General features: G+C 41.2%; 2 protein-coding genes and 1 non-coding gene across 4 annotated transcripts; 1 reads left to right on the top strand and 2 right to left on the bottom strand.

Annotated features, from left to right (window-relative positions):
* Nucleotides 1–1,404: 1,404 nt before the first annotated feature.
* Nucleotides 1,405–11,936, top strand: LOC119910896 (gap junction beta-4 protein-like). 2 transcript variants are annotated; one of them, XM_038729729.1, is made up of 5 exons: nucleotides 1,407–1,539; nucleotides 3,617–3,767; nucleotides 4,624–4,812; nucleotides 8,523–8,824; nucleotides 8,924–11,936. In XM_038729729.1, the coding sequence occupies exons 3-5, from the start codon at nucleotides 4,642–4,644 to the stop codon at nucleotides 9,258–9,260; spliced, it is 810 nt and encodes a 269-aa protein (XP_038585657.1). In that variant the 5' UTR covers nucleotides 1,407–1,539; nucleotides 3,617–3,767; nucleotides 4,624–4,641; the 3' UTR covers nucleotides 9,261–11,936. The 2 variants fall into 2 exon arrangements, with proteins under 2 accessions (XP_038585656.1, XP_038585657.1); XM_038729728.1 differs by lacking the exon at nucleotides 3,617–3,767 and having other exon boundaries at nucleotides 1,405–1,539.
* Nucleotides 11,937–15,289: 3,353 nt separating this feature from the next.
* trnas-gcu lies at nucleotides 15,290–15,371 on the bottom strand. Its single transcript has one exon. It is a non-coding gene; the product is annotated as a tRNA-Ser (tRNA).
* A 1,184-nt stretch (nucleotides 15,372–16,555) lies between these two features.
* marcksl1a (MARCKS-like 1a) lies at nucleotides 16,556–19,541 on the bottom strand. Its single transcript, XM_038729726.1, has 2 exons — nucleotides 19,224–19,541; nucleotides 16,556–17,927 (listed from the first exon to the last, which is right to left on the bottom strand). Exons 1-2 carry the CDS (start codon nucleotides 19,305–19,307, stop codon nucleotides 17,394–17,396), a joined length of 618 nt encoding a protein of 205 aa, XP_038585654.1. The 5' UTR covers nucleotides 19,308–19,541; the 3' UTR covers nucleotides 16,556–17,393.
* Nucleotides 19,542–20,297: the final 756 nt, after the last annotated feature.

Genomic DNA, 20,297 nt, shown 5'->3' with positions numbered 1-20,297 from the left:
GACATTAATTAATTGGTGTCAATCTTTTCTAAATGTTACATTTTATCATTTCAGGCATAGGCCTAACTGAAAATTCAAACTTTTTTAGAAATATGTATAATTATTTTATTTTACGTTTTTATTCTAATTTATTTTACTTTCATACAACTATGTTCACAAATATTCACATCTTATAAAGACGTTTCAGCTTTTACATTTTAATTTTGTCTTGTGGCTTTGCATGGTCTTGCATACACTGGGCCAAATACATATTACCTGTCACATTTTATCAATTCAGGCATTACTGAAAATTTAACTTTCTTAGTAATATGTATTTAATATACTGTATGGTACAGTACACTGCAAGCAAGCATGTTGTATGATGTTGAAGTCATTGCTGCCATCTAGTGTTTACACACAGCAAAGTAAACTTACCAAGAGGGAACTGGGTGATGCAATGTATGAATGTTTTTAAATGTTATTTAATCCACTGAGGGTTTCTACCTGAATTTCATGTTGACAAAACACACAAAACTAGAAAACAGACATTTTTAAATGTGTTTTCTTTCAGCTTAGAAGGCCTGCAGCCTTACCTTTCCATATGTGCCTCATAGATGGTGTGTGGTTCAGCACTGAAAGCAGCACTGGTATTATGTCTTCCAGTTCTGCCTCTTGTATGGTTTGCATCTTGACCTCCAACCTTTAGCCTGCTGGTATGACAACATTTACTACAATGTTTTAAACCATAAATATGCACATGTACTGTTTTAAATGTTTTAGATTTAATCAAATGTTCACGCTTGTTACTCTCATTTAGCCTATGTTTTTATCTTCATCTATTCTACCTTCGTGCAATTGTATATTCACAGCCTCTGAACCCTTTTTCAGATTTTACATTGTGTCTTGTCACTTTGCATGGACTTACATTTGCATTTACTTTTGCATACATTGTGACCTAGTAAACATATCACAGCATTTATTTTATTCAGTCATTTTAATTCAAACAAACAGTTGCAAGTTCGAAAGGCTGTTTGATACACTGGATTGAATTAAATCTGATTTAATTCTGTTGTCTGTCTGCCGAGTGAACACATTGTAAAAACACATTTGCATTGCTCTGTAAAAATGTAGAGGGTGTGGCATCTCTCTCCTTACTCGCTTTCTCCTACACACACACACACACACATATATATACACCACAAGTATTCTGGTTGACAGGGATGGATGTTCTGTCTCCCCGCTCTATAAAGCATATGTGTCTCTTTCTTTACCTATTTGAAGGGTGTAACAACATGGTTACATGGCTTGTAGGGAGTTGTGTCTCCCTGTATCCTGCAAACTGACAAACCAGGGCATGTAACGTCTGTGGGTGTGTTTGATGAGGAAGCAATTGCTGAAACTGGTTTGGGAGGATTTCTGAGGGAAGGGCGAGAGACACTGAGAGAAAAAGGAACTGAATAGCTCAAAGAAGTTTTTACTTCACTTTCACTTTGCTGTTATTCTTCTCCAGTTGGTGTCGATATATTGGGTTTGAGTATTTGAGCCGTGCTTCAGCACTAGGTAAGGTTCTTTTTGTTGGATTTCCATTAATTGTCACTGTATCTATTCTATATTTATTTAAGCAAACAAAGGGAAAAATCACCAGTTTCATTTCCTTCTGCTATGATTAAGATACAAACTTGAGGCTAAAACTTGGAGGTTAAAAACTATACAAATATTAATGGAGACTCTGAAACAGTCCTATAATCAAAGCAGTGTAGTATGGGGGACCAAGTAGTTATTTACCACTTACAGGAACATTGATGTTTAATGAAAAGGTCACTGTCAGAGTAATATCACCACGAGCGTCATTGGTGCTTTTGATTTAGCCTATGTGACTTAGAGTTAATGCAGATTTTAGTGTTAACACCGAAAAGTCCTCAGCGCTGAGCCACTCCTATTTTCTGAAATCTAAATATTTCCCTCTTTTCTAAACAGTGCGTGAGCCTGCACTGCTCCAGAAACCATACAGACGTAAGGATGGTGTTTCCATATTTGAATCCCTTTTTACGACCAGTAATATGGTGACTCAAGTATGATCACTGGGAGAAAAATAACCAGCGAAATAATCGAAAAAGCTGTTTTCACTTTTTTCAACATTCACTAGTTTATACTAAATTCGATGGAGCCTCACCTATACATTTGTTGAAAATTATGTAAACATTAAATGTGACTAAAGCTTTGGTGGTGAACAGGTTCTGCACTCAAGTATAGGTTTGATATTTGACGACAGCAAAAAAGAACATTCATGTGGTAAAATACTGAATTAACGGTAGATACATATATAAATGTTACGGCATTTTGTAGAATAAAAAAAAAAGAATACATCATATTTCTGTCTGAACAATGCTAGTCCCATGTACCATAGAAACCATGAGAGTTCAATAGAAAACTGTGCACTGAATGTATAGGCTTACATTAGATTTTGTTTGTAAGGACAAAGACATTAGTTAAACACAAATGCACACACACACAACACAGTATCTGGGAAACATAAACTCTGACACCACACACATACAATTGAAGTTATATTTATACTAGACGAATGACATCGGACTGTTTCATTCATGAACCTCATTACCTTCGCACACACACAACTGTTTATGTTGCTATGTGCTTGTCCGCTGCTGCTGGATGAACACCAGCAGCAGCACATAGAAACAACAACATGACACTATTAACACACACAGTGTCTAGAATGGATAAAGATAAATAAAGACAGTTTGGGTTAAAAAATAAAGCACATGTAGCCATATTTAGCTTCAGATGGATGAATAAAAGTGGGTTGACTTTTATTAAAAAATGCAGCACTTCAATACCACACGTACAACCCCTGTGTCCAAATGCACAGTGATAAAGAGTAAACATCATACATCAACTTAAAAAAGCTGTTACGGTTATGTATACACACTTCAGGGCCAGCTACATTAAAAGCTATTGCATTTGTCATGTGATACCATTATAAGGCTATTTTCAGTAGCAATTGCTTTGTAAAAGGAATTCAACAAATCATTAGTCATTAGTTTACACAAATGACACGTTAGACGGCATTTTATATTATGTAACACTGGAACAGAGTCGTAGCAGTTTGCTTTGTATTAAAAAATTCTCTTTGGCAATAATAGCGGGAAAAGCACAAGTGTAACTAATAACACTAACATTGGCTAGCTTCACACTGCCTGCTGGTTATAAAGAACATTGGTTGTTAGTGGGAAAACCTTTAGTCCCTAAGAATTAGGCTCATAATGAGCTATTTTGCATTAGCAACATACTTTTTTTTTCAAGTTGTCTGGATTAAGGCAGAGGTGGTGCAGTGGAATCATTATTTTTGTCACAGGAAAGGTGTACGTGGTAATTGTAAATGTAGTTGGTCTTAATTCTTTATGGTATATGGTTTGAAGAAATTGTAAATGTTGCACATGCAAATGCGTCTTTAATTTAAAGGAATAGTTCAACAATATAGCTGTCTTGCTGAGAAGAAGATTTAGATGAGAAGATTGATACCACTGTCATGTTAGTACAGCCTGTTAGCTTATCTTAGCAGAAAGAAGACAGCAAAAAAAGGTGCACACAGCTAGCTCACTGTTTCATTTTGCAGTTGCCAGGCAGCCAGTGGAGACTCCTCAAAGTTAGTGGTTCCGGCCAATAAATAGTCTGGTACATGACCCACGTCCCATGAAACTGCAAACTGTTGTTTCAACACTTGCACTACAGATCCAACGAACCAGATCTGAACTACAGCTTTAAAGGTACTGGTAAGCACATTTTGTTAACTTTGGACAGACTAAATGTTTCCCGTCTTTGTCCAGTCTTTGTGCCAAGCTAAACTAACCGGCTGCTGGCTCCAGCTCCATATTTTACGCAAATAGAAAGCAGATTTCCAAAAATGTTGAACTATTCCTTTAAATTAAAGGGTTACCTGTTCATATGGGCTTGTTTAAAAAGTGTGGGACTTAAATTCTAAAGATAGCAGCTATCTCCACAATTTTATATGTCAGTTATAAAAAGCTAGTACATATTGATTTATCCATTAACCACTGCCGCCAGCTGACAAAGGCATTCATTTTACACCCTGAGCTTAACATGACTCTATCTTCTCTGGCCTATGTACATGTTGTAATGACTACTGAAGCATGGAATTGCATTAGTGAGGGGCCGGATAACATTAATAATCTTGACTAACAATTTATGAAACATAAAAAAGTCTGCAGGCTTTCAAGTCAATTTGCTGTTTGTAACTGTACAATCAAGAAACACCTGCAGACACGAGATGAAACTATGTTTCTACCTACCTCTCTTGTGTCATATAATGATTTCATACAAGCACATGCAAGCTCTGCCAGACACCCCAGGTCTGGGTGTAGTTACTTGCATCTGTTGGATTGGGCAGGATGTGGCTAATCCGTAACCATAGCAACACAAACATCACCCGAATGCTATACAAGTTATACTAAAGGCTAAATTTAACCTTATCATTGTAAGAGAGCAAAGATATTTAGAAGACATGACGCTGTGATCTGTTTTGTGTCTTGTCACAAGGATGTGGAAAAATAACTTTTTCTTTATTCCTCTCTTTTACACGGTGCACTTGTTTCTATCACCCAGGCCAGTGCAGCAGCAGGGATGAACTGGTCGGGACTGCAGAATCTGTTGAGCGGAGTCAATAAATACTCTACTGCGTTTGGGAGGATCTGGCTGTCCATTGTGTTTGTGTTCCGTATCCTGGTGTTTGTGGTGGCAGCGCAGCCCGTCTGGGGTGATGAGAGCAAAGACTTTGTGTGTAATACTAAACAGGTAAGACAGAGGAGCAACTTTGTTATGTCTGCTAACACTTCTGTACCTTTAAATCTTAGGCTTTAAAAGTTTATTGGAGAAATTAGCTCCTCACTAGGAGGCACCACATTAACACCATGTTAGTTTTAATGATGAAGTTCTTTTAAGGACTGACTGTTTATCAGTTTGACCATTTGTGACCAATGTGACACAATCTTTGTACCCTAACTCCTCTATAGGACATTGTTGGTTGGCTCTGTCTGGTTCAAATGTTAAAGGAGCCCTATTATACTGCATTTCCAGTCCTATATTGTTGTTCTGTCTAAAAAAATAATTTTGTATCTTATACTGGCACTTCATGCAAGCCCTCATTTCAGCCTCTGTCTGAGACAAGCTGTAGATGCTCCTGTCTCTTTAAGGCCCCCGCTCCAAAATCCACTGTCTTCTGATTAACCATTCTCTAATGTGTGTATCAGGACATGATACCGAGCCATCAGTAGAAAAAACAGTTAAAAACAGGGCGTTCAGAACAGGGGGATATCTGAGGATTTGGCTCACAGGGATTTATTTAAAAACAAGCTAAATAGAAAGCTGTCTGTCTGAAGCATAGACTGGTCTGTAGTCTTAAAATGTGGCACATTGTTGTAAACTCAGCTGCTGGCTGAGACAAACCAGCCGGTCCTCCATCGACCATGTAACGTTACCTGCAGGCAGTGAATAACTGCAGAGAGGAGGAGGAAGATGTTGACTGAGTTTTTATTCTTTCTAAACTTCAATCACTATTGTGATGTCATATTTTGAGTTTATATATAGTGACTTTGCTGTTGCAAACATTAATGTTGCTGCTCTAGAAACAACATTTATTTTTAATTTGTCTCTTATGATTCACCCGACTTTATCAAATTGAAACATTAAATTGCAGGAGTAGCCCTTCAAGAGCTTGGCATTCAGTGCAGACAGCTTTATTAAAGAGATGTGCTGACCTCCTAAGCGGCATTCTGACCAAATGCGAATTTAATCCACGCAACGCTCTCCTCGCGGGGGTTTTATCGCTGAACAACTGCTGAGTGTTCACACACAACGCGATAACGCGAATAAACACAACTTGCCATTACTACAGCTGTATGAACCCAAAGTAAACATTTTGCTGTGATTAAATAGCAATAAAGCCAAACTGATGCCGAAAGAACTACAACATGATGCAGATTTGTTAAATATATGAATTCATGCTTTGTCAGGTCTGTCAGCAAGTCAGCAGGACAACAACTTCTAAAATGTTTGTTTTCTGAATGGAGTTCGGATCGATCAGGGCTATGCTATGCTAACTTGGTCACAGTAAAGTACAACGATAGCTGGAATAAAGTTACATACACGTGTTTTCTGAACTCACCAGGTAGTTCAACCTCCTCGCTTTCCCCCAGCAATGTCCAGTTTTGTCTGTTTTTTAAATAAATATGAAGTAGTGCCAAACGACGCTAACAACACTGGAACCTGAGAAGCTCGAGTGAAGATAAATCAACGTTGTAATCCTAAAAACTAAAGTAAAAATCTAATTTAATATAAGTAGTTTACTGCAAGCTCCTCCCGCGAGCAAACGGCGTAGTTCTCAGAGCATAATCCAGTCTGACTGTGTTTTTGTCCAAAAGGTTGAGTGCTGTTCCCTGCTCCTCTCTCCCAAGTTTAGCAGCTCTTTGCCAGCCAGCAGATTTTCCATTGCCCGCTCTGCCTGGCCCTCTCCACACAACGCTCTGAAGCTGTCGGTGACGTACGGACAATCTCAACGTTGATGGGCTATCGCGACTCAGCGTCATGCAAATTTCTTGCTTGAGTTGAAAATATTTGTGTTGCCTTCACTTCGCGTCACCTGCACCGCCCCCTTAGCGTCACTTCGCACCGCTTGTGTGCCGCCCGACAGGAAATTGTGACTCTTTGCATTGACTTTGTATTTAAACTCACTGCCCCGAACGCTCGCTTCGCTTTTGGTCTGAAAGCACCATTAGGACTTCAACACATTTGTACGCTTACCCATGTGACTAGAAGATTAGTAATTAAATTATGTCAGTTTGTTAGGTTCACTTTCGTTTTGTCATACAGAACATAAGGTAACTGGTAGGCAATCAGCACTATCTATTAAAGTATTCATTTTAGTAGTACAGCTTTCTTTTTGTCCGTGGCTTGTAGATTCTGAACATCAGAAAACTAAATCTCTGTTGTAATCCTAATAGAAATCAAGTGTAAAATGCTTACTTGATTTTTGTCTATAATCTTGCAGGAAAGAAAATGTTTTTTTGGTTAAGATATTTGTCTTTGTCACAGATCCCTTAAAAGAAGTTTCAGATGCATTATATGTTTTAACCAGTACAGGGGCATCACATCCTCTAGCTAATATTAAATTCTGGCAGCACAGGTGGTATTGTTTTGTATTTATCATTTCATGACAGTTGCATTACCTCTGATATAAAATAAGTAATTATTGTCTCATTGAATCTACTCGGTTCCTTGTTTGTTTGTTTTTTTACCTCTGGTACAAATACAACTCATTTTATTCATCTGAGACTTTCTAGGCATTATAGAAAATAGGGCTGAAATGATTCATCGATTATATCGAAAAAATCGATGAATAAAATGCTTCGACACAAATGTTTTTTCATCGATGCTTCGTTTAATCCATGTAACTACACAGCACAGTGTTTTGCAGGGACATTTATTACTGTCGCACATCACACTTACGCTGTAAACACCATGATTATGATGGCCCTGTTTGCAAAGTGGAGGAAGACAGAGAAAATAGCAAGGGACAAAAAAGAAACTGTCTAAAGTATGGGATTATTTCAAGCTAAAGAAAACAACAACTCTGTAATGTTACCGTCCGTCCACCGTAAAACGAAACTTATGTCGCCTCGGGAACAGCACGATGGCACCTTATCAGAAAGCAGCCGGTGTTCTGCCAGCCGACCACAGACAAGGTAACAGTAACAGAAACTTTAGCATTTAACTGAAATCATGATTATTTGTTGAGTTGAAGGCTAGCCAAAGTAATCCGCAGTCCTCAGCTTAAAATGTGCACACGTGCGTTTGTTGTTCTCCATTTGGGCCGTGAGTTGTAACCTCACAGTCAAGAGTTAACTGGGTGTCGGGGAGCTGCACCTTTTAACTCCCCTGCAGCTCTCTGTAGCTCAGACAATCCCTGCTACCTGCATGTACTAATCCATCCTTTCAACCATATTCTTTGTCTTTATAATTGCTATCTGTATAATAACAAACAACAGCTGTGTGCAGGATCGCTCATTTCCCGTTTCACATTTCACTTGTGTCTTCTTGACAAAACGTGGTTTGGAGACCAGCGTGTGTGAACGCCACAACGACTTCAAGACTGCCATCATATGACGGCAAGTTGTGTGAACGGCACACAGTGTAGTCTGCACGAGCCTTTAGTATAGCTTGTATAGCACTCGGGTGATGTTTGTGTTGGTAAAGCAGCTGTCTGGTTGTTGGTCTGATGTTTGCTGTATGACACAGTATGAATTTCCGAAAGGACTAATAAACATCTATCACCTATAAACGTGCACAGCTGATGTCGTTACGGAGGGCGAGCAAAAGTACTTCTTAAACAACGCATCGATGAATCGTTGAAATAATCTATCGAAGCTTCGAATACTAAAATCATCGTTAGCTGCAGCCCTAATAGAAAAAGCAACTGTTTATTAAAAATTCCTTTACTTTGTTTCCAGCCTGGCTGTACCACCATCTGCTATGACCACATCTTCCCCATCTCCCACATACGTCTGTGGGCGCTGCAGCTGATTTTTGTCACCTGCCCATCTCTGATGGTGATAGCTCATGTTAAATACCGTGAAGGAAAGGACAGCAAATATGTGGAGCTGCACCAAGGCTCTCGCCTGTACGCCAACCCTGGCAAGAAGAGAGGGGGGCTATGGTGGACTTATCTGTTGAGTTTGGTCTTTAAAGCTGGATTCGACACATCATTTCTTTACATTCTGTATCGGATATACCATGGATATGACCTGCCCAGGTAATGCTTGTATCATTACTTTTCAATTGTAATCATCTTTAGCATTACAGAAAAACGTTAAAATTGAAGAGAACTATCGGCTCTACTCTTTTCTTTTAGGTTATCCAAGTGTTCACTGGATCCATGCCCGAACACCGTTGATTGCTTCATTAGTCGTCCAACAGAGAAAAAGATCTTCATGTTGTTCATGGTCATATCCAGTGCGCTGTGCATCTTCATGTGTATCTGCGAGATGATTTATCTCATGTGCAAGCGCATGACCAAATTGTTATGGGTCCACTATGAAAATGAGAGGTTCCTATATGCTGAGCAGCATGAGCTCACCAAAATAACCCCACCCAGGTATCGGAAGACTGATCCAACATTGACAGAGAGCCAGATGGGTTTAAACAGGAGGGAGAAGGCCAAAGACTCTAATTTAAGTACAACCCTGTAGGACTCGGGTCAATTGACTGCTAGTTGTGTATGATGGAGTAGAGTCTTACTTCTGTAACTTTTACTTCTAAACTCTAAAATCTAAACTTCCAAAACTCCATAATTTCACTTTAACTCGCCACCAAGTGGGCAATATTGTAAGTCTGAGCCACATATCACTGACATGACCACAAGCAGACCAGCTAGCAACAAATTCAACATGGCGACTGTAGCTAGCCTCCTGGAAGAACACCAAAAAGCTCTCTCCACTAACTTCTAGATATCTTGACACTCTAAGCAAAGCTAGACTGCATTCTACAGTGTCAAACCATGTTCAGAAGATTGCTCCACTCATGTTCAACACCAACCAACAGGACAAGTGTATACTAGCTCTGGGAACATCATATACTATGCTAATATAAAGCAATGTTAAACTGCCAAACCAAAATAACGGCCCTACATGAGTCCATTGAGGGTCCTCTTCCTTCTACTGTTTTTGAGCCACTGGAAGAGGTTCTTGGCGATGGCGTCTTCGATTTGCCACCGTAGTGAGATAGGGCTCATCAGACACTTTCTGATAAACCAAGGATGCCTATTACTGACTGACTGACTGCTGGAATAGCTAAGCTAATGTCCTCTAACCTAACTGTTCCACATAAGCCTGCTGAGGTTGCATTACAGACTGTGGTGGTCCTCATTCTCGTGCTGGCAACCAGGTTTACTCACGGCCAGCCAAACCAAGTAACTTGACTATTAACTGTTTGATTTTCTGCCTTAATGGAGGACTTTGGGGACCCTAGCCCTCAGACCTTAGACCCCTTTCCAGCACTGCACCACACGGTGGACTTACTCACCAGAGCTGGTGCTCTGGAGACTTGACAGCCACAGTTACATTTAGGTATGTAGATGTATATTTGTGTGTGGGTGTAATATATACATATATTTTTGTATTATTTCTATCATATGTGTGAGTATGTATCTATGCTGGTGTTTATCTGTGCGTATGTGTATGTATACTGTATATGTATATATGCATGTGTATATGCATATATTATTTGTGTTTTATTTATTCATTATTTTATTTTAATCAAAATATCCATATGGTTATATCTGCAATCGATGGGGTGACCACTGTTTGGTTAGAGAAGGAGGACCCAGTAGTGTAGCAGTGAAGCTTTGAGCTATGGTGCACAGTCGTGGTTCATATTCTGGGTGTAGCTCTAGGTATGGCCACAATTGTGGTTGTTAGGTTGTTTTTTGTTGCGTTTGTTTGTTTGTTCTTGTATTTTCTTTTTCTTTTTTCTCTCTTTTCACATGGTTTCTTTTTTGTCCTCTCATCTCTACCTCCCCTACTCTCTTTCTCCTCGGCGCACAAGGCACTACACTGTTCCAGGTCAACTCACCATCATGAGACTTTTTATATGGTTAATCCCCTGACAACGACAGGTAGAGGAGTGCGTCTGATCTCCTGGAACACTAAAGGAATGAACAAAACCACTAAAGTTGGTATCATCCCAAATCATCGCCAGGGGATTAGGTGACCCCATTTCCACCCTCGACATACAGGAAGCATATAAATGTCCCCCAGGCACCAACGGCTTCACAGTCGAAAACATTATTAGTCCCAAATCTAGCGGGGATGTACAATGATTCCTTTCAGGAAGGCCAGTTACCAGCAACTTTGTCTATGGGGTACATATCTTTGCTTCCGAAGACAGACCCTACTGTTGCAGTAGCTATGACCAGTTTCACTTAAATGTTGATTGTAAGATACTGGCCAAAAACCTGTCCCTCCGCCTCACATCATGCCAGACATGATCCCTTAAATTAAGGAGACACTTTTTTTCAACACTTGGAAATTGATCAGTTTCTCACCCTTGACTTTGATTAAAAGTGACAAAACTGACTCTCTGAATCCATGCTCCACTGCACCTCTCTCTGCATTGGGCACCAATTGGGCAATTTTTCTCTTTTTTCACTCTGGGCCAGTAAAATATGCAAGGGGCCAGTAAAACTGTGATCTATGGGCCTGGAGGGCCAGTGGGGGAAAAGAATTATACTGGACACTGAGGCCCTCAACAAAAATATAGACCCCAACCCCCTGACTGCTTTGTTCAGCCTCCCTCCTACTCAGAATATGCCCACTCCAAAACAGCGTGTCATTGCCTTCACCACTGTTAGCCAGACGCTGCATCCTTCTTAAATGGAAACATGCCTCCCCTCAACACATGACAGGTGGACACAGGAAATGTTAAAATTCTCACTGAAAGGTCCCCTACTAGTTTTTATCAATGACCTCACTATCACTCCTGAGCCCTACTGCTCCCTCCACTTTATTATCCTCTTTACCAATAACTTATTGTACTAAATGCCTTTTTCCAGCTCACCAACTATTACTATTATCATTAATATTTTATTTTTACTAAACAATTACTTGTTGTAGCATTTAATTTTAATAAAAGTTAACTCGTTGCACTTTTCATATAAAGCATGTCTAGACCGGGCTCTTTGTAAGTATGCACTTGACTTTGTTTGATTTTATTTATTTATTTATTTGTTGATTTAATTTTTTTGTGACCATGACCATGGTGGGAGGGTGGGTGGCATTTTTTCTTAATTTCTTCTGTCACAGAAGTATTTAATGTACCAACTTTGTCTGCAAATAACTCAATAAAAAGATTTTGGGGGAAAAAGGGCAGATCCTGTGTATCGTAGTTATGTGATCCAGCTGACCATGAAACATTCATGACCCTCCTTTGCAAGGCTCTCCGACACTTGCTGGTTTTATTTTGTAGGATACTGTTAAAGAAGAGGACAAGTAGTATTACTTTGGATATCGCATTTCTGACGTTGCATCATAGATTTGATCACCTTATGGCCGACTATACAAGGAGAAAAATCCTGGAGCTGGCTTTTCTAGCATTAAATGCAATCTGTTGTTGTGTGTGATTGTAGGATCGTGAATCAATCAATGTGTCATTTTAATGAAATGTAACACCTTGGTGTAAGCATTATAAATGACAGTACTCTGTTACTTCAACACTGTTAATAGCTTTATTAATTGTATGACTGAGAAAATGATGCCCTGTGCGTTCATATTTCTTCTACTAATGGGACCAAAGTGAATCTGCTTTGATGTCTATGAAGATTCTCAGTCATCCAGGTCATAGTTATCCAATGAAGGTTAAAATCAAGGGCAACTGGACTTGGTTGAAGATACTGGAAGACATTTCGTCCCTCATCCAAAGGACTTCGTCAGTTCTGACTGACTGGCAGGGAAACTCAGCTATTTAACCTCAGTGGGGTCGTTATCCCGGGTCATCCATACCGCTTGTGTAGAATGTCATTTCTGCTATATGTGACATCCAGCTCATTCCTTAGCATGTCCCATTAAGCTGCCTCAGTGATCAGAATTACAATTTTAAGTTGACATTTGAAGTCATTGCATTTTCCTCATCCATTGTGAGTAAAGAAGCTGTAGCCTTGCTGTACAGTGATGCTACAGGACGAGGGCATCTGTATTTTCATCTCAGGCTTAATCTGCAGACACGGAGCAGACTACTTTTGTTTTGACTACGTGTCAAGTGAAATGTCATAATGTGGTCCAATTTCAAGACTTGTTTATATTGACCCATATATTGCTACATTTAATTGCTTGTAAAAATTATTGGCAGAAAGGTCCATTCTACAAGGTTTCCCCCACAGATATACAGATTTTGTATTTACAGTATGATGCTGCGCCTGTGCAGTGACAGGCTCACTAGAAAAAGTGAAGGCTTAAATTTAGCAGCAGATGCCAGAGAGCAAATGTAGGTTGTCTTTTATGTAGAGTATGTTGTCTATCATTTTTAATACTGTAGAAATTACTTCACAAATGCTTCACAGCAGACATTTAGATTTTTCATACGAAAGGCACAGGTGTTACTAATAACAGTGACAGTGAGCCAGCATGCACAACAGGACCTTGGGTGTATGTGGCAAGGCATACAGACCATCACAGACTTCAAAACACCCAGCTCTCTGCCTCCCTCCCAGACGAGCTTAACCATTTCTACGCTCGTTTTGACAGAGGAAACAAGGAGTTCACCCTCAAAGTGGATCTCCTACCTGGTGAACTGCGCCTCACACTCTCCACTTCAGATGTTTGCTCTGCTCTGTGCAAGGTGAATGCACGCAAGGCAGCTGGGCCCGAGGTCTTTACGGACATTACAAATCTGTCTCTGACCCAGGCAGCTATCCCCACTAGTTTCATGACCGCCACCATCGTGCCAGTACCGAAGCACTCCACTGCTTCGGCCCTTAATGACTTCCGTCCTGTCGCACTCAACCCCATCATTGCCAAGTGCTTAGAGAGACTGGTTCTTTCAAATCGCAGATCCCGTCTCCCTGCTACATTGAACCCACACCAGTTTGGCTATCGCTGCACCAGGTCAACAGAGGACGCCTTCTTTAAGTCAGGATGTTGTTCATTGACTTCAGTTCATCAGTTCATCAACACCGTAACCCCCTCCAAAGCTGATCTCCAAGCTCAGTTGACTTGGTATCAGAACATCCCTCTGAAACTGGACTTTCTCACTAACAGACCCCAGTTTGTTAAGTTAGACAACTTCTCCTCCTCCACCATCACCCTGAACTCCTGCGTGCCACAAGGCTGCATGCTGAGCCTTCTTCTGTACTCCCTGTTATCTCATCTGTGTGCCAGGATCCAGGTAGACATTTTACCACTGTACCATTGAGAGCATACTCACAAACTGCATCTCAATGTGGTATGGCACCTGTTATGCATCAGGTCATAAAGCACTCCAGCGGCTGGTGAAAACTGCCCAATGGATCACCAGCACCCAGTTATCCATCATTAAGATAAATTTTGACAAGCGATGCCAGGGCAAGACAAGAAACATCATCAAGGCTGCCTCCTACCCTTACTGTGGATGTTTCAACACTCAAACATTACAAGAGCCTACGCTCTCGCAGCAGCAGGCTCAGACCTTCAACCTAACAGCACATTTGCACTCAAACACTGTACTGCTCACACTACATTAATGTACATGTTATTTGCACTATTCATATTTTTGCACAAACTGAATCCCCACACTGTTTCATACTGCACATATAACCAACTGTGTATACTCTGCTTACTTAACTCTTAACTTAATATATTCACATATACTGTATGAATTGTAACTCAACTGAAGACCTATATTGTGATCACAACTGCACTTATAGTTAGATGCATTTAATGAGCTCTGTATCTGTACTCTAATGTATTTAATTCAATTGCTGCATCTTGGCCAGGTCTCTCTTGCAAAAAAGATTTTAATCTCAACAAGACTCACCTGGTTAAATAAAGGTTAAATAAATAAAAAATCTAATACTGAAGCAAATGGAATCCAGCCAGCATTCATTTTATTATTTAAACCTTGACTTTCCTACTGCGTCTGTTGGTTAAATGCAGCATTTCTTTTCAGATGTCCACATTCAGTATAGGCATATTAAAATGCTGCTAGGGTTGGAATATTCTAAATATTGGACTAAAATAGATTCATTGTGTTCCGTTACCACTAGAGAGCAGCATTCTCCAAGTTTAACCAAAACTTTCTCTCTATCTGACTATCTGTGGACATTTGAGGGATTTTTTTTTCAAAGACACCTTTTAAACGTTGCACCTTCAACAAGTAAGTTCAGCCCTGACGTGGAAAATCACGTGAGTCAGTCAATGGTTGTGAACAAAGCTCCTCAACATATGCATTGATATTGCATGACATTAGCAGGCACAAAAACTTACACTGCTGACTTCAAGTGTTTCTTGCAAACGCCAAAATATGGCTTTTCACCCATTTCTGAGGATTTGAATACTGTATCATACCAAAACAACGCAAAATGTTTTTTTTAATAAATAGAAATAAAGAGTGCCTACTGGTTTATTGTAACGTTAAGATTTCATTGATCTGATTGAACTCATGAACACCCTAATGTTTAATGCAGCGCAGATTACTTCGGGGCCGTAGTTTACGTTACATCGGTTTATTGTTTACGTGAAAATATCCGCTACGACGAGGATGGGATTCGAACCCACGCGTGCAGAGCACAATGGATTAGCAGTCCATCGCCTTAACCACTCGGCCACCTCGTCCGATCACCATACAATATCACCCCACATTATGTGTACAGTCTATGGAACAGTATGAGTATAGTAGTGTTATTTAAACGTCGACCTTGTCAGTGTACGATTAATGTTTCAGTTGACGTTGCTCTTCTTACCTTAATGTGTTGCACAACAACGTGTATCAATTTCCACACCTCATTAAAAGGCAGTAAAGCCCTTGCTAAAATAGCTAAAACTCTGGCCGGCTCATCACGTGCAAATTAGGTGTTTGCATGTTTACTGAAGGCAACAGGGTGTCAAGCACGTGTATCCGCCACAGGGAGCCAGAGAGACCCACAATTTTTTTTTAAACATTCGATAATGAATTAATAATTTAAGTGGGACTTACTCCATCATCTGATGACCATATGTCAAATACGTTGCCATGATTCATTTATAATTATGTAAGAAATCCTATGTCGTACCCTTTGAACTCTGCTAGATACACGCCCCCAGCTCCATGTGCACAAAATGCATCGTTTGGATTCTAGTAATCAAACTGTTTATTTGTCACTTACACAACAAATATGTGCAGTGAAATGGAATGTGGTGTACTACTAATGTGCTGAAAGACTAATTTAAAAAATACATCTGAAGGATAGAGAGTAAAAATGTAAATATATTCAAATATTTTTAACTATGTCAAATTAAAATGATTTGTTTTAGGGACACAATACTGGTGCAGGTGTATATACCTTATATGCAGAATACAGATGACTGAACTATGACTCAGGCCAATGCAACCACTAGTTAATGCTCACCGTTATTTATCATACTACACACCTCTTTTGTCCCTGTCCAGAGTTCACAAGCAACTTCAAATTTTTTATTTATCAGTGGTTAAGCTTGGTTTATCTCTCACATTTAATATAAGTCACAGTTGCTTTTAACTTTTTATCTGAAGTCAGTGTGAGTCGTTTAATCGCCATTTATCTAAGACAAGTTCGTACGCAGTCAAGCCTCAGCCAGCAACAGTGTGCACTTGTAAATTTGTACTCCTTCCTACTTTGTACTGCAACTGATGCACAACTTCTCTTGGGATAAATAAAGCTCCATCTTATGTAACTGATTGTTTTGGTGTATGCATGACGTGTGGAAACTAGTTTAAAACTACTCTAACCTACTTTATCAGTGTGTGAATGAGGTGTGAATCACAAGGCGAAACACAGACAGAGGGGATCGAACATTTATTTACCCTTATTAAAAGTTACAATAAAACCATTAACATCTTCAAACGATAGCAAAATAAAAGAGAACCAAAAATATTGGCCAAAACATATTTACAGAGACAGTTTGCAGATAAAAAGCTCACATTTTGTACACAATCCCCAACCCCTGCATCATAAACTCTGAAATGTGAACACTGCAATACTCAAGAAGCTTGAATGTGGTTTTAGCCAGAAAAAGAATCAAAATGCACGAACAAAGACATAGCTCTTTTTCCACCTCCCCTCCTCGATTTTCACTTTTCTATACATGACAAAATACTTGAAATTTGGGGGTAAAACAAAGGAATGTAGAATTCTAAAAATGAATAAGATCGTTTGAAAGGTTTATGTGTCCATATAACAGTCATTTCGAGTGAAGGAGATGGTCTGCCCCGTTCCGGTGACAATTCTCAGATCCCAAAAAAGATGAGAAAGAAAAATAAATTGTTATAGGGCTGCCACACTGTTAAAAAGGATGCTTCTCCATGAATTGGGAAAATAAGTCAGTATTCCTGATTCGCTCCACATCCAATCCATTACCTTCACCACGTGCCAGTCTCTGTGTGTACCATGAGGGGGCGACATAAGCCGACACTTATCATGAGAGGGCCCGGTGAGATTCCGTCTGTCGAAGAACTAATAAAAGGCAGTGAACTGGTGGTTGAATCAGCAAACGTGATATATCCTTTGTCTTCTTTTGTAGTTTTGTTTATAACTTTAAGAACGTGGCACGAGTCTCTCATATATATATTTATATATTTTAATCTTGGAAAATCAGTTCATGTGCCTTGGCGGGGTGCAGTCACTCTGCCTTGGCCTCGCCCTCAGAGGCTGCAGGTGTTGTGTCCTCGGCGGGGGTGGCCTCCTCGGCCGGGGCGGCCTCTGTTGGTGGGGCCTCCTCCGCCGCCACGGCCTCTCCCTCGGGTGCAGGTGCAGCATCAGCGGCGGCCTCGCCCTCTTTGGCCTCAGCAGCGGCCGGCGTCTCGTCTTTGGTTTCTTTGGCCGCGTGGCCGTTCTCCTCGGGCTTGTCCTCTGTTGTGGGAGAGGTGGCCTCCTCTTTGGCCTCCTCGCTGCCCTTCTTGCTTTTTTTCAGCGAGATGCCCTTAAACTTGAAGGAGTTCTTCAGGGAGAACTTCTTCTTCTTCTTACCATCCTTAGCGGCCTCGCCCTCTGCTTTGACAGCCTCACCCTCTGCCGCAGGAGCGGGCTCGATAGCATCCCCGGCGCTGGTTTCGCCGTCCTTAGCTGGTTCGGCTGTTCCATTCCCATCTGCAGCCGCCACTTCCCCGTCGGGCTTGGCTGACACGTCACCATTGGTTTTAACATGACCGTTTTCCTGCGAAGAAGAGAACTCATTACTGACGGATTAAAATAATCAAACTGGATCAAAATGAACACATTGCCTCTGGAAACAGAAATTGGCTCAAATATACAGAGGGATAAACTGTAGATGAAATGTGTACTAATATTCCAAATAAATCTAAAGAGGTCTGGCATATAACAGATTAGCATTAGCCTATTTACTCCAATAGTTAATCCATGTTATACTTGAGGAAAGCTGCTTGCCCTGACAGTGGTTCAGAGGGGGATTCAACAGCTGTTTGCATGACTTTAAGCAGACACATGGGGGCAGTAGTGCTGCGTCTAACGTCAACACAGCCAGCAAATTGGGGAACAAAGGAATCCCCGTGAAGCCTGGTTTCTGCTCATGCAAGAGTTGCAGCTCACATCTACCACTGTCCTCTGCACGGGCTCAGTGTGGCCAGAATACAGCCAGCACACAGCCATGGCACACAAGGACACGGTTAGATTAGGAGCCATATCAGTGAAGCCACTGCACTCACAGGGACATGGTCTGTTAGTCGGTCAGACCCAGGTTCATCAACATGCATGAAGGTGCATCACATAATATCTTCTGATCTGGGGTCAGACTCAGGCAAGCCACTCTTAATTCTCCCAGCTATTGGCAATTAACATCACAGCGGTGTGAGGAGGCATCGATCGACAAAGCGCACCGTTCATTCCCACAAACGCTTTCTTTAACAAAGTCCTGCTAAATGTGGGGGGTGGGGGAAAAGTGGGGTTTCAACTGGCGCCTTGTTTGCAGCTCCGCAACATGCGCCTCCAGCAGATCGCATTTGCATCCTTTGCACCGTTTGCCTGGCATCTTTTGTTCGACGTGAGATCGATCGACCCCCCCCCCCCCACACACACACACACACACGACTACAACAAACTCATGAGAGAAAACATCGTCAAAATGCACATTTCGACCGGACCCCGTCGTTATTACATACGATTTGCGCTTAATTTGCCCCTGTGGGACCCCACAGACGAAATTAACAAAAGGCAGCTCTAGAGCGCGCTGCGCGGGGACGAGCATGTGCCACTCGACGGCTGCTCTGCTGGAGGTCCCCTGCATTCAGACGACCTGTTTGTTTTAAATTGTATTCAAACTAAATTTTGCCTACTGTTGTTAACAGAGGACTAGATCTGCTCTCGGTGCAGAGTATGAAAGAGCAACAGCCAGGCTCCCATCTCAGCCCTCAGCCCCGCCGTGATGGTGCCAGTGGGCGTTGGGTGCCATGTGGCTCCCCTGCGATGCTCGGCATGTCAGGCCTACTTTACTCACCTGGCCGTTGGCTTTGGCAGCAGCTGGGTCGGCGGCGGCTTGCCCCTCAACAGCTACTCCACCCTTGGACAACTGGGCTCCCATTTTTTCTTTCCTTTAGGTGTTGTGAACAAAAAAAAGAAAATCGAAAAAGAAAAACCTCGAGGAGTGTTTGAGATTTTAAAAATCCAGCTCTAGGATGGGTGGGATCTTGCCAAAGAGGTGAAAAATCCGACCCGGATGTTCTTCTCCTTAGGTAGGCTTGGATACGAGAAGATCCCCCTTTTGTGTCTGTGCGGACCCCACGGCAGCTGAGCTCAAATTAAGGGATGTCGGTGGTGAGACTGTGAGTATTTCAACCGCGCCTCAAAACCGACCAAAGTCTCCTCCCATAGGCGTGACAGCCGAGCTTTGGCCAATCTGCAGGCGGGGGATGGGTCTCCCCCCCCCACCCCCTACCCCGGCAACAGTCGGCCACTCAACTGAATGAAGGGCAGGACTTTTTTCCACTGTTTCACATGTCTGGAAGATTTTGGCCATTTAAAACTTTTAAACTTTGCGAGCTCAGCACTTGTTGCTACACACTGGGATCCCACAGGTGGCAGAGTTTTTTCTTCTGATAATTATTAATCATTGCTATATGCAGATGCCATTTAAATAACATCTATAAATTGTGTGAGGACAACAGCCACACCACAGAGATTTTTAATGATCAGATTATTGGTTCCTTAACCATTTAACTTCAGAAAGGCTCAGGACCCCTCAAGGGAAATAAAAAATATTTCCACAACAAACCTTTTTTTCTTGTGAACTACCAAATAGTTTGTCTCTACAGGTCACAAAGAACGATTCAAATCCGCTAATGTGGGAACATCACTTTATGGCTGAAATGCTCACAGCTCCAAGATGCACCTATAAGAAGGGGTTAGCTATAACGGGTCAAAACGTTTAGGGGGGCCACTGCAGTAATTATTCTAAGCTCATTATTTCCAGACTTCTGTGGCTGTTTCACCTTCGCTCGCACTTTGTATGACAATAATGTCAACTTTTGTTCCAGTTTAACATCACTATCACTGTTTGAGTGACTTCCTAGCT

Source organism: Micropterus salmoides, unplaced genomic scaffold (assembly GCF_014851395.1).
Source record: "Micropterus salmoides isolate LMB-PRFRI ecotype aquatic unplaced genomic scaffold, ASM1485139v1 Ms_hic_scaffold_19, whole genome shotgun sequence".
NCBI lineage: Eukaryota > Metazoa > Chordata > Actinopteri > Centrarchiformes > Centrarchidae > Micropterus > Micropterus salmoides.
This window is presented reverse-complemented; position numbering and strand designations above follow the sequence as displayed.